Genomic DNA, 13,404 nt, shown 5'->3' with positions numbered 1-13,404 from the left:
GCACAGCCTGTGTTCCCCGCCAGGGTCTGCTGGGTGTAGCAGGCGCCCGTTCCCTCAGAACCAGCCTTTACGGTCTGGACCCTCAGCTCCGCCTTCTGGGGGCGGCTTCCAGGACCCTTTGTCCTCACGCTGAAGAAGAGGCTCCACGCGCAGAGGCGTCCACGCCGCGGCGCTGTGCGGGCTGCGAGCCCGACGCCGCGCCCCCTCCACGCGCATCCAGGCTCCCGCTGTTCCTTGCTGGACACACTCGGCCGGGCGCGCTCCCCTTGTGGGCTTCGCGCTCTGGTCTGGTTCCTGGGTGGTTTGTCCAGAAAGCCCATCACAGGCGTTGCCTCGAGGCGGGCAGGTCTTCCTCCTCCAAGGAGGAGTCGTCCACCGGGGCGACAGCAGCCTCCTGAGAGCTGCGCGTGCTCGGGGCAGGGCTGCGCCTTGCTGCCAGCTCGTCTTCCACAGATGAGCCTCTGGAAGTAACCTCCCAGTGACACCCCGCGTTCTTACAGTGATTTGCCAACAAGGAAGCACTGTGCCCAGGACAGAGAGTCCGTGTCTCCTCACCTGGTGTTTGCATGGAGCCCTCGGGAGGGCTGGCAGCCTATCTGCAGTAGGTTCTCTTGGTCCCGTGGAGATTCCATCTCCTGTGTCCCCTGCTGTGTCGGGGCCATTCTTCCTGTGGGGAGGGGAGGGAGCCCTCGCGTGGCCATGTGTCTCAGCTGCGCACCCAGGGAGCTTGTGCTGGGGAGGCCCGGAGCCGCGAGCCGGGTGTGACCACAGCAGCGACCCTGGGCGCCCGCACCAGGCAGCGGCGCATCTGCCTGCAGCCCCGAGTCTGGGGCCTGTGCTGAAGGGGGGCAGCCAGGCCCGGGGCAGGAGCGGCCAGTGTCAGCACGTCCCGCTGTCGCCTGGCGCTGCCGCCTGCTGCCCCTGGGAGTCGGGAGGAAAGAACTCCATGGTTGACCCCATCTAGCTTTCTGGGCAGCGGGTCACTGGCAAACCTTGTTGCCAGATGAACTCCTCTCTCTTTCTCCCTGAACAAAGCCACAAATTCTGATTCTCTATGAACCTGTAAATGATTTTGTGGTCCCTCTTCACAGTGGGGACGAAGAGGGGCTGGTGTGGCCAGGCTCCCGTCCTCCCCCCACGGAGGGACAGCTGGCCGTGCGTGGGAGCTGGAAGGGCCCAGCAGAGCCCAGAGCCCCCAGAGGCTGGCAGTGGGCAACACAGTGCAGCGCGAAAGCCCCCAGACATACCTTCCAGCGTCTCCCTTTCTTAGTTAAGAAACCAGACTCCGAGCAGGGCCGGGACCTGCCTACCATCACACGGTGCGTGGGTGACGCTGCCGGAAGCCGTCCAGCCCGGCCTGCACTCGCACACCAGCCCCAGCCTGAATCCTGACCTCGCCGCAGTGAAGTGCGGGGAGAGCCTCCCTGCTGTGTTACCTGTTGGGCGCTTTGGGGTGGGAGGGAGGGGCGGCAGCTCCAGGAGAGGCGGCGGCCGCGTGTACACATCGAAGTCCTGGTGGCGCTGATCCCAGGCCCACCTCTCTCTGTCCAGCACCGGCTCCAGCACGTTCGCAAACAGCGCCTTCTCCCTCCACTCCTGTGTCGGGCAGCGGCAGGTCAGGGCAGGGCAGGGGAGGCCCCGGCGGGCGCCCGCCAGAGCCCCGCTCCCACCACCCACCTCTGTGACGGTGCTGGGGGGCGGCAGCCCCAGGGCACAGGTCCCGGCCGTGCGGCGAAGACCTGCCACCTGGAAGCCGCTGGGTGTGAGCCAGGCCTCGCGGGACTTCCTCTGGGCTTCTCTCCTTTCTGCCTCTGAGTCCTGAGGCTCCACGGTGGCTGAGAGGTAGTTCTGGGAGTACGTGAACCTCCTCCGCGGCTCCTGGAATGAGAGCAGACACGGGTGGGCGGGCGGGGGACCCGCCGCAGCGCGGGGGCAGGATGCTGGCTCCTGGCGGTGTGGGGAGCGTGCCGCTTAGCAGAGCCGGACAGCAGCCCCATGTGGCCACGTTCCTCTCCCCCAGGGCCAGTGCTGGAAGGAAGTCGAAGCCCAGGCTTCCCGTCCCCGACCTGGGGCTTCAGCTGCCTTTCCTAGGCAGCAGCGGGGGCGCGGCTGAGAGGCAGGGACCTGTGGCCTCTCACAGCCACGCGCCCCTGGGCAGGCGCTCGGGAACACAAGGCCTCTGTCTCCCGGCGCTGACTCCTTGCTGGCTCCCCCCACACCGCAGACCCCCACACTGCAGGCCGTGTGGCCAGAGGAAGGAGCCCGCCAGGGTGCTCACGGCCCTGCCTGCGGTGGAAGCGCTCGCGGCTCCCCACCCTGGGCCTTCACTCACCTTGGCCATCTCTCGATACAGCTCCTTCTTGGCGAGCTCCGCGGAGTTCAGGGTCTGGATACTGTAGTTGTAGACCGCGCCCTTGGCCGGGGCTGACACCCTGATGAGCTTCACCACAGACTTGGGAGCCTTCTTGCTTAACTGGCAGGCCCCTGAGATGTTTTTCTGGAGAAAGAGACACCTGTCACTCCCCACACGAGGCCCCCTCTCCACGACTGCCTGCGTGCATCCAGCGAGGTGACCTCCTGGGTGTGGCTGCACCCCAGGTACGTGCTCCCGAGAGCAGCACAGACCCCTGCTAAAGGGACCACCGAGACAAGCCCTCACCGCTCACACAGGAACTCGGAGGACCACAAACTAGAGATCAAGATGGTGACCTGGGCCCACACAGGAACCGTCTTCAGGCCAAGACTCATGGACATTTCCCATAAAAAGAACTTTGCCGCCGATCATCCAGGACACTCACATTCACGAGGCCCGCAGCGCTCTTAACCACACCTGACCTCAGCAAGTGTCTTGGGGCAGGTCATCGAAAAGACCTCCAAACGCGACCGACTTTCAAGAACCCGATTTAAACCAGGAAATTTTACGCGCGCCATTTATTAAAAAACAAAACAAAAACAGGATGGCACGTGACAAGACATTCCACATGGTTAATGCCTACAGCAGTGCCAGTGAAACTGCATCCAGGAATCACCTCCCACCACTCACAAGGGCCAGCATCAAATGCTTTACCAGCAATAAATGCGAGAGTGAACCTGCAAGAAAAGGGAACCCTGCTACACTGCTGCAGGGAGCGGACACCTGCAGCAGCCAGTATCAGAGTGCCTTCAAAGATCAAAAAGGGGGCTGTCCTAGGAGCCGGCGGGGCCACGCGATGTGCCTCAGGAGAAGAGCGTAAGTGAGTGCAAGTGACCTGGGCACCCCAGCGCTCACGGCAGCAGTAGTTCCAAGAGCCGACACACAGAAACAACCAAAATGTCCACCGACGCGTGTCTGCATAGAGACGGCGTGCTACATATCTACCCTGGACTGCTACTCGGCCACAGGCAAGTACGAGATGACGCCACTGGCAGCAACACGCACGGACCCAAGACGATCGTCCACGAAGTAAAGGGAGGCAGACGGAGGAAGACAGAAAACACAGGACGTCACGCTGAGGGGCACTCGAGAAATAGATCCCCGCGAACTGACAGAGCAGAAGCACGCTCCCAGAGTCGCACAGGAAACCTGGGGTGGCCAACATGGGGGGCGGGGCAGGGGATCAATCAGGAGTTGGAGATTCACGGTATATGACTGTGCGTGTGCACACACACATACAGGATAAGTCATCAGCGTGAAGCGCCTGCAGAACACAGGGAACTCTACTCGACATTCCGCAAGGACCTGCATGGAATCAGAACTGGAGAAAGAATAGGTCCGTGTGTATCTCTAAGTACATCAGCTTGCTGTTCAGCTAAAAGGAACACAGCTTTGTAAGTCAGCGATCCTCCAACATACAATGAAAATCACGTTACAAAGAAACATACATCAGTGCTACGTGACCCTCTGGCCTCAGAGACCAAGGTGGATGTCCCATCCCTGGTGACCGGCCGGCTCGGGTCAAGGCTGGACTGCAGCGGGGCTGACAGAGCACAGGAGGACGTGCCCGCGGCTGACACCCACTCGGACCTGTCGTGTCCGTCCCCTCTGGATGGGGCCGCGGGCTCCGGGCCTGGGGGCCCCCCGACAGTTGCACCAGCCTAGTACCCCCACACGAGGGTGGCCCCTCTGGGCTGCAGGAGCTCCCAACCGCCACCAGGCCTCCACCTCTCCTGCGGCTCCCGGGCCCCCTCCAGCCTCCTTCCCTGGGGCCTCGCCCTCCCAACCAACCACAACACCCTCAGCGGGCCGGGTCTGCAGGGGTGGGTACCTCTGGGGGGCGAGGCTGAAGGGGGAAGGAGGAGGGAGGCCCAAGCCCTTGGGGGTGTGCTCTGGCACCGTCCGCGGTCATTCACAGCCCAGGAAGCCACGGTCCCGTAGGCACTGGTTGCCAGGGGAACCCGAGGTGGGCGTGGAGACGTGCTGCCGCCTTGTGGACATTTGCCGGAGCTACAGCGTTCCCTCCAGGGCTTCAGGGCACTTCCCACTCACAAGGCCTGCAGGGCTGTTACTCTCACCTGCGCCCAAGAAACATCCCGTGGGGCTTGGTAGGTGGCGCAGTGGTTAAGAACCTGCCTGCCATTGCAGGGGACACGGGTTTGACCCCTGGCCCAACGGAGGCGAGGCATGGGAACTATATTGTAGAATAGTTTCCGTAAGTTGTTCGTAATCACCTGAAGTAGAATGGTAATGTAGATGCATACCGAAGAGAAACCCCAGAGAAAGCACCAAGAAAGGTAAAAATCAAAGTGTTAAAACTTGACACTAAAAATATCTGTTCAACACAAAAGGTGGCACTAAAGGAGCAACAGAAAAACAAAGTGAATGTGAAATATACGGGGAAAAAACCCAGAAGACATGGTTCCTATCACAGCAATAATAGTCATATGCAGAAACAGTCAAGAGGCAGAGACTCCAGACTGGTTTTAAAAATAAAAGACAGGATCCAACTACGTGGTGTCCATAGAAGACACACTTTACGTTCAGAGACACAAAGGGTTTCAAAGTAAAAGGATGGTTAGAAACACAGAAGGGTGCTGGAGTGGGTATCCTTAGATAAGACAGATTGGTCTTTAGGACAACAAATGTACTGGAAATGGGTATTTCACAATGATTAAAGGGTCAACTCATCAGGAAGATACAACATTTATAGACACAAACATACCAAGTACAAGAAGCAAAAACTGACAGGTTTGAAAGGAGAAACAGGAACTCAGCCACTGACAGCAACCCCAGTACCTCCATCTCAGTAATGACAGAACTAGAGTGGAAACCAGCAGGGACGCAGACGACTGAACAACACTTAGCGGACTTGCCATCTACAAGACACTCCTCCCAACGTCAGAAGGACAGGTGCTCCCTTCAAGCCTGAGGGTGGAGCACATGGGAGGGCGTAAGACAAACCACAATGTGTTCATCTCATAGAAACCGTACAGCGTACGTTCTCCAGTCACAAAATTTAATTAAAAATTACCAATAGTAAGACAGTTGATAAATCTCCAAATATTTAGATATTTGGATGAGCAACACAATTCTGAAAAACCACAATGGAAATTATAAAATATTTTCTGAAAATGAAAATACAACATACTAAATCTATGGGCTGCAGCTGAAGCAGTGTTTAGAGGGAAATCTGTAGCTAAAATATGTATATGAAAGAAAGGCTCGAATTAAAACCCTGGCTTTTCTCAAGAACTAGAGGCACCAGTTAAATCCAAAGCACTAGCAGAAGGAAGAGTTTAATACAGTTTAGAGTAAAAGGAAATGAAATAGAAAAACAGAGAAAACAAATGAACGTCAAAACTCATTCTTTGAAAAAACCAATATTGACGAACCTGTAGCTAGACTGATCGAGAAAGAGAAAAGACACAGATTAGTAAAACCAGGGATGAAAGTGGAGATATTCTATTGACTTTACAGACATGTAAGGGTTATGAAGGATTCTAAGAGAATACTATGACTATATGCCAACAATGATACAGGATGAAATGGGAACATTCCTAGAAAGATACAAATGGCCAAACCTGTCTTAAGAAAAAATAGATATCTGAGTGGACAAAACAACAAGAATAGAGATCAAACAGAAATTTTAAAATTCCCTACCAAGAACACTTCAGGCTTAGATGGCTTCACTGGTTAGTTGAAAGAATGAAGACTAACCTTTCACAATTTTCCAGAAAATAGAAGGAAACACTTCCCGACTCATTCTACAGGGTCAGTATTACCGACACTAAAGGCAGACAAAGATATCACGAGAAAAAAAATATTAGCAAACCAAACCCAGCAACATGCAGAGAAAAAATTAAGCACCACGACCAAGTGGGATTTATGCCAAGAATGCAAGGCTGTTTTTAAAATCTAAACATCAAGTAATGTAATATACCATATTAATAATTCTCAGGAACCACACCTCAGTATATGCAGGAAAACAGCAACTGACAAAATCCAACATTTATTCATGATTAAAAAAAAAAACTCTCAACAAACTAGGACAGAAGAGAACTTCCTCAACCTGAGAAAGTGCATCTCCTGCAAACCTGTAGTGAATATCCAACCTCATGGCAAAAGACTGAGTGCTTTCCCCTCACGATCAGAAGCAAGGCAAGCGTGTCTCTCCCACAACTCCTGCAGGACAAGGTGCTTCATCCTAGAGGCTCCAGGCCATGCAAAAGGGAGGGGAGGGAGGGGGGCCTATGGACTGAATGTCTGTGTTCCCCCCAAATTCGTATGTTGAATCCCTAACCCCAGTGTGGCTCTACTTGGAGGAAGGAAGAGATTAAGGTTAAATGAGGTCATAAGAGTGGGGGCCCTTGTCCAGTGGATTCAGCTCCTTGTAAGAAGAGGCACCACAGAGCTGGCTCACCCTCCCTGCCCCTGCTCACAAAGAGGTCACATGGGCACACGGTGAGCCGGCAGCCACCAGCCACCCACGAGCCAAGAGAAGAGGCCTTGGGATGAAACCTACTTTGCCAGCACCATGATCTTACTTCCTGGCCTCCCAAACTGTGGGAAAATTAATTTCTGATGGTTAAGCCTCCAACCTGTGGTATTTCATGTGGAAGCCTGAGCCAACCAATACAGGAAGGAAGGAAGGCGTCCAGATTGGTCTTTACCCAGGGATGACATGATCCAATTTCCTATGGTCGCAGGATTCAAAATCAGTATCTAAAAATCGATTGTATTTCTATATTCTGCCAATAGACAATACAAAAATTAAATAATTCAATTCATAATAACATTAGTTTCACACAGTGTAAGACTTGTACGCTGACAACTACAGAAACTACTGAGGGAAGCTTAAGAAGACTTAATGAAAACAGAGACAGTTCATGTTCATGAATTAGCAGCTTCAAAACTGTCACGACAGCAACCCTTCCCAAGCTGATCTATAGAGTCAATAACAACTTTCATGAAAACCTCCACAGGCTTTTCTGTAGAAACTGGCAAACTGATGCTAAAATTTACCTGGAAATGTGAAGGACCCAAAGTAGTTTAACAGTTCTGGAAACGAACTTAAAGGACTTAACACAATCCAATTTCAAAACTGACTGTAAAGCTACAGGAATCAGTAAACAATGCGGGGCTGGTGTGAGAACAGGCATGTAAGCAAACGGAATGTAACAGAATCCAGAACAAACTTCCAGCCAAGTGATTCTTGACAAAGGTGCCAAGGCCATTCAGTGGGGGAAGAGTCAGTCTTTCTGAGAAATGGTGCTGGAACAACTGGATATGCACATGTAGAGTGAGTTTAGACCCCTGCATCTTACATCATAAACATACAAAAAACTTAGTCAGAAATGGTTCGTAGGCCTAAATGTATGCTAAAAATATATATCTCCCAGAATAAAGCATAGGGAAAAAATCTTTGACCTTGGGCTAGACAGAGTTGTTAGCTATGACACCAAAAGCATGACTGAAAAAGAAAAAAACTGACAGATTGGAGTTTTTCCTTGTATGGTTAAGAAAATAAAAAGCCACAGGTACACAAGAAATATTTACAAATCACATTTCTGAATAAGCAACTGTATTCATAATATACAAAGAACTCTTACACCTCAACAATAAGAAGATAATCTAATTTTAGAGTGGGTTAAAGATATGAATAGATATTCCATTAAAGAAGATATATAAATTGCTAATAAGCACATTAAAGATGTCCGACACCATCAGTGATTATAAAATGCAAGTACAAGCACATTTAGGTACCACTGCACACACTAGAACAGCTATAATCAAAACCACTGACAACAACAAGTGCTTGGGGGATGTGGAGAACCTGGAACCCGCACGCGTTGCTTTTGGTGACACAAAACGGAACTACATGGTAAAACTGCTGGACGGTTTCTGAAAATGTTAAACATAAACTTACCAAATGACCTCAAAATTCTACTTCTGGGTTTCTACCCAAGAGACACGAAAACACATTTCCACACGATGGTCTGCCTGCAAACGTTCACAGCAGCGACATTCATAACAGTCCCAAACCGGAAGCAATGCAATCCCCCAACTGCTGATGGATAAAGAAAACCTGGTGCGCTCAACCAACAGGGTACCACTCAGCAGTTTAAAGTGGAACACATGTCCGATACATTCTGCAACATGGAGGAACCCCGGAAACACGCTTAGTGGAAGAAGCCAGACATGAAAGGTCACACACTGTATGATTCCCTTCACGTGACATGTCCAGAAAAGGCACATGTGTAAGAGGCGAAAAGCGTGTCAGTGGCTACCTGGGGCTGAGAGTGGCAACAGGGTCTGACTGCAAACAAGCATAAGGAAACTTCTCATGACAATGGAAATTGTTCTAAAACTGGACTGTAACAGTTGTGCAATTCCATACATTCACAAAAAATCATTGATTTGATTTACATACACTTAAAATGAGTGGATTTCATAGATTTTGATGTTAATTACATCTCAGTAACAGTATAAACAGAAAAAAATTAAATAATGGTTGCATTTCAATTATTGATCTTAATATGGATAAGATATCTAAAGCCATTTTAAAGTAGCAATTCCTAAGACATTAAAAATATAATTTCTTGACAATCTAGGACAATATTTCCAAGGATTTCAACAAAATATAGGAAAAAAGGGCATGTTAAATAAATTGTACTAACATATTACAAAATTCTACACAGCTGTATTATTGTATAATCTTCAAAACCCTTGTTAAATGGCATTAACAAAACAGTACTAATCTGTATATGAATATAATACATTCATGTGCACATGTGTACATATGTAAGTGGGCTGAGGTGGGATAAAGGGGTGAGGAAAGACTGCTAATACTCTCCATATTGCTTTACTGTTTTATAGGTATATACCTAGGTCTTGTTTTGCAATTTATAAGAATACACAGCACATATAACACTTTACAAAATATGGCCAAGGATATATACAGAGGAAAATTCATAGTCTTTCTTATTAAAAAAAAAACTTAAAATGAATGAAATAGTCAACTGAACAAGCTATGGGGAAAAAAGGAGAAAAGTATGTTTTAAAATATCATAGGGGCTTCCTCGGTGGCGCAGTGGTTAAGAATCCACCTGCCGTTGTAGGGGACACGGGTTTGATCCCTGCTCCAGGAAGATCCCACGTACCACAGAGCAACTAAGCCCGTGAGCCACAACTATTGAGTCTGCGCTTTAGAGCCCGTGAGCCACAACTATTGAGCCCATGTGCTGCAACTACTCAAGCCCACGCGCCTAGAGCCCGTGCTCCGCAACAAGAGAAGCCACGGCAATGAGGAGCCCACGCACCACAATGAAGAGTAGTCCCCACTCACCGCAACTAAAAGAAAGCCCGTGCACAGCAAAAAAAAAAAGGCCCAACACGGCCAATAAAATAAATAAATAAATATATTTTTTAAAAAATGATAAAAAATAAAAGTTGAAGGTAATGAATTAGGAAAACAGAAAAAGTAGATTGATAGATAAATCAAAGAACTGGTTCTTTTGAAAAAGCTAAAAACTTGAACACTGATGGAAAAAAACAAACCCCTCTTTGTTGATTTTCATAAAGAATGCACACATATAAAACTTAAAAACTTCTGAGAAGATTTTTACTAGAGACTGGTATGGGAGGACCAGGCAGTGGCTTCATCCACGCAGCCCATGCATGGGTGGGCTTCACCCACACAGACTACAAGTTCAAGGCACAGCTCAGATGTTGGCCTTTTTAAGCCTTTTGGGTTAGTATGGGCTGAGAGAGGCCCTTGGCCATTCAAGCCACATACAGCTGGCCTTCCATCACCTCACCAGCTTCTCAGTCTCCTGTTCTCTTCCTCTCTACTCACATTTTCTCACACAGGTTAGTTTATCTGCTGTGTTGCTTGGACATAATATAACATTCATGCCCTTAGCAGCTTAAGCAAAATGTTACACACACACACACACACACACACACACACACAGTTCTTTCTCTAAGATGAAGTCTGGGGCCAAAGGGAAGGAAACACACCTAAGAGTGTTCGTCTTCACCTTTCAGGAAAGACAAGGTACGCCAGGGATGGGAGGGAGAGCTTCTGGTGTGGCTGTGCCCTTCACGCCGCACCTCCTGCCCACCGCGCCTGGGATCCCTGAGCAGCAGAACAGACGTGGCCAGAAGCAGACCCCCTGCATCTCCCAGCAGCTGGCTAGAGGCTCAGGTTGGGCGAAGCCTGGGATGCCTGGGGGTGGGAGCACCTACCTGGATCAGGCTGTTCGTCTGGTCTCTGTTCTTCAGGATCGTGGTGTTCCGCCACTGCAGGTACTTCTCCTTGTGGGCCTGGATCTCGGAAGCGAGGGTGGAATGCTGGCTCCGGAAGTCCTCCAGGCTGGGGGCAGGAGGAGGGGACACGGCCAGCAGTTTTCCCTCTGTGAGGTCTTCCTGGGAAATGGGCAACCCGAACTCCCGGCTCAGCTCCTTGATCATGGCGCAGGAGGGCAGCAGGTCTCCGGCGATCACCTCCCTGAGCCTGGTGCTGTAACGGCAGATGCAGTAGATCCTGGAACGCAGAAGGGCCCCCCTCAGACTCACCTGCCTGGCGACAGGCCCGCGCGCTCCCGTTTTACAAGAGGAAATGAGGACGCAGAGAGGTGGGTGAGCCGGTCCCGGGTCACAGCTCACGCACGAGGACTGAGATCCCACGCGCTGAGCCCACGGGGGGCAGGTGGGGGGACGCCCCTTCCCTCCCCCTTCCCGGTCCCCCGCAGTTAAAGGCTTCCCACTTTCTGCTCCGATTATGTGTTCGGTTCCGGTGGCCGCATTCCCTGCGTCGCACCAACCCACGCCCCACTGGGGAGGGACCGCTGGCTGGCCGCCGCGGGGGCGCACCGCACCGCTCCCTCCCGCCCGGGGGCAGGGCAGTAGGCACGGAGCCTCTGGGCCGCCCAGCTGGGGTTAGGGCCAGGCCCCCCACCCTGCCCCCGGGATGCCCCCCGGGATGCCCCCCGCGCGGCGTGCGGGCGCACCTGCTGAGCGCCTGGAAGGCGGGCGGCGCCACCGCGCTGCGCACGTAGAGCCCCGCGCGCTGCACCAGCTGCGCCAGCGGCCGGCACAGGCGCACGCGGCACAGGATGCTCTCCAGGGCGGCGTAGATGCGGCGGCGGAAGCGCAGCTGCGAGTTGTAGAGCGCCTTGTAGACGCCCTGCTCCGCGCGCGGGACCCTGCGGGGGGGAGAGAGCGCAGCCGCTGCCGCCCCGCCACCCCCCTCCGCCCCGCCCCCCACCGCTGTGCCCCCCGCTGTGCGGGGCGCAGGTCCCGCCACCGCCTGGCACCTGGGGAACCTACGCGGGGGCTGCGCACCGCACGCGCGGCGCTGGGTGCTGGGGCGGGGGGCGCGTCCCCTGTTCAAGTCTTTTGCCCTTTCCTCCACCGGGATGTTTTCACTGTTTTTTATGAATTCGCAGGCGTTTCTATATACTCAGAATACCAGCTCCATACATTGCAAATACTTTTTTCTCAGTTTGTGGCTTCTCGTTTCGCAATGTTTTGGTGTCTTTGGATGAATAGAAGTTATTAACCTTAATATAGCCAAATCTGTCATTTGTTTCTTTTATTGTTTCTACTTCTGTCTTATTCAAGAAGTCTTTCTTTATTCTGAGGTCATGAATATGTCCTCCTATATTACTCTCTAAAAAAGCTCTACAGTTTAGCTTTTTAAAGATAGATTTTTTTTTTTTTCTACAAGAAAGGTAAGAACATACGATGGGGAAAAGACATTATATACGTGGCACTGGGAGAACTGGACAGCTATGTGTCACAAAATAAACTCAAAATGGATTACAGACCTAGATATAAGACCTGAAACCACAGAACTCTTAGAAGAAAACACTGGCAGGGCAGTACATTCTTTGACATTGGTCTTAGTATTTTTTTGGATCTGTCACCTTGGGCAAGGGAAACAAAACCAAAAATAAACACATGGACCCTAATCAAACAGACGCTTTTGCACGGCAAAGGAAACCATCAACAAAACATAAAGGCTACCTAACGAATGGGAGAGAATATTTGCAAATGATGTGTCTGACAAGGGGTTAATACTCAAAATATATAAATTACTCATACAACTCAATGTTAAAAAACCAAACCACCCAAATAATAAATGGGCAGAGGACCTGAACAGGCATTTTTCCAAAGAAGCCATACAGATGGCCAACAGGCACATGAAAAGATATTCAACATCACTAATTATCAGGGAAATGTAAATCAGAACCACAATGAGATATCACCTCACACCTGTCAGAATGGCTGTCATAAAAAGACAAGAAATAAAGTATTGGTGAGGATGTGGGAAAAAGGGAACCTAGTACCCTTCTGGTGGGAATGTAAATTGGTGCGGCTACTATGGAAAACAGTATGTTGGTTCCTAAACAAATGAAAAACAGAACTACCATATGATCCAGCAATTCCACTCCTGGGTATTTATCCAAAGAAAATGAAAATAATACTTTGAAAAGACATATGCACCCCAGTTTACAGCAGCCAAGATATGTAAGCAAACTAAGTGCCCACCAACAGATGAATTAAAGAAGATGTGGTACATATATGCAATGGAATATTAGCCATTAAAAAGAATAAAATTTTGCCATTGGCAACAACATGGATGGACCTGGAAGGTATTAAGCTTAGTAAAATAAGTCATACAGAGAAAGACAAATACTGCATGTTCTCACTTATGTATGGAACCTGAAAAATAAAATCAACAACAACAACAAAAAGGTCTTTCTGGTGAAAGCTAAGAACAGACAGGTGTGGTCTGGTTGACCGTACTGCATCCATCAGTATGTCAGATGTCACCACTGGGGGAAGCGCGGTGCTGGGTACGTGGAACCTCTCTGTTATTTTTGCAGTTTACTATGAGTCTATAATTATTGCAAATAGGTTTTTCCTGTGCCTGGGACTGACTTTTGTGAACTGTGTGAACCCGCAAATCAGGAAACTCCTAG

The 13,404-nt window shown here is 50.5% G+C and overlaps 1 protein-coding gene across 1 annotated transcript in view; it reads right to left on the bottom strand.

Moving 5' to 3' along the window:
• Positions 1 to 54: 54 nt before the first annotated feature.
• Positions 55 to 13,404, bottom strand: part of CFAP92 (cilia and flagella associated protein 92 (putative)) — a 42,927-nt gene continuing 29,577 nt past the window's right edge. Inside the window, exons 10-16 of the mRNA XM_057706313.1 lie at positions 11,428 to 11,622; positions 10,664 to 10,961; positions 2,333 to 2,497; positions 1,678 to 1,878; positions 1,437 to 1,596; positions 719 to 921; positions 55 to 294 (exon numbers count right to left, since the gene is read on the bottom strand). Of these exons, the coding sequence (XP_057562296.1) occupies positions 55 to 294; positions 719 to 921; positions 1,437 to 1,596; positions 1,678 to 1,878; positions 2,333 to 2,497; positions 10,664 to 10,961; positions 11,428 to 11,622 (1,462 nt within the window). The remainder of the gene's footprint in view (positions 295 to 718; positions 922 to 1,436; positions 1,597 to 1,677; positions 1,879 to 2,332; positions 2,498 to 10,663; positions 10,962 to 11,427; positions 11,623 to 13,404) is intronic.

Source organism: Hippopotamus amphibius, chromosome 13 (assembly GCF_030028045.1).
Source record: "Hippopotamus amphibius kiboko isolate mHipAmp2 chromosome 13, mHipAmp2.hap2, whole genome shotgun sequence".
Lineage (NCBI taxonomy): Eukaryota > Metazoa > Chordata > Mammalia > Artiodactyla > Hippopotamidae > Hippopotamus > Hippopotamus amphibius.
The sequence above is the reverse complement of the archived record's forward strand: the minus strand, read 5'-3'. Positions and strand labels throughout refer to the sequence as shown.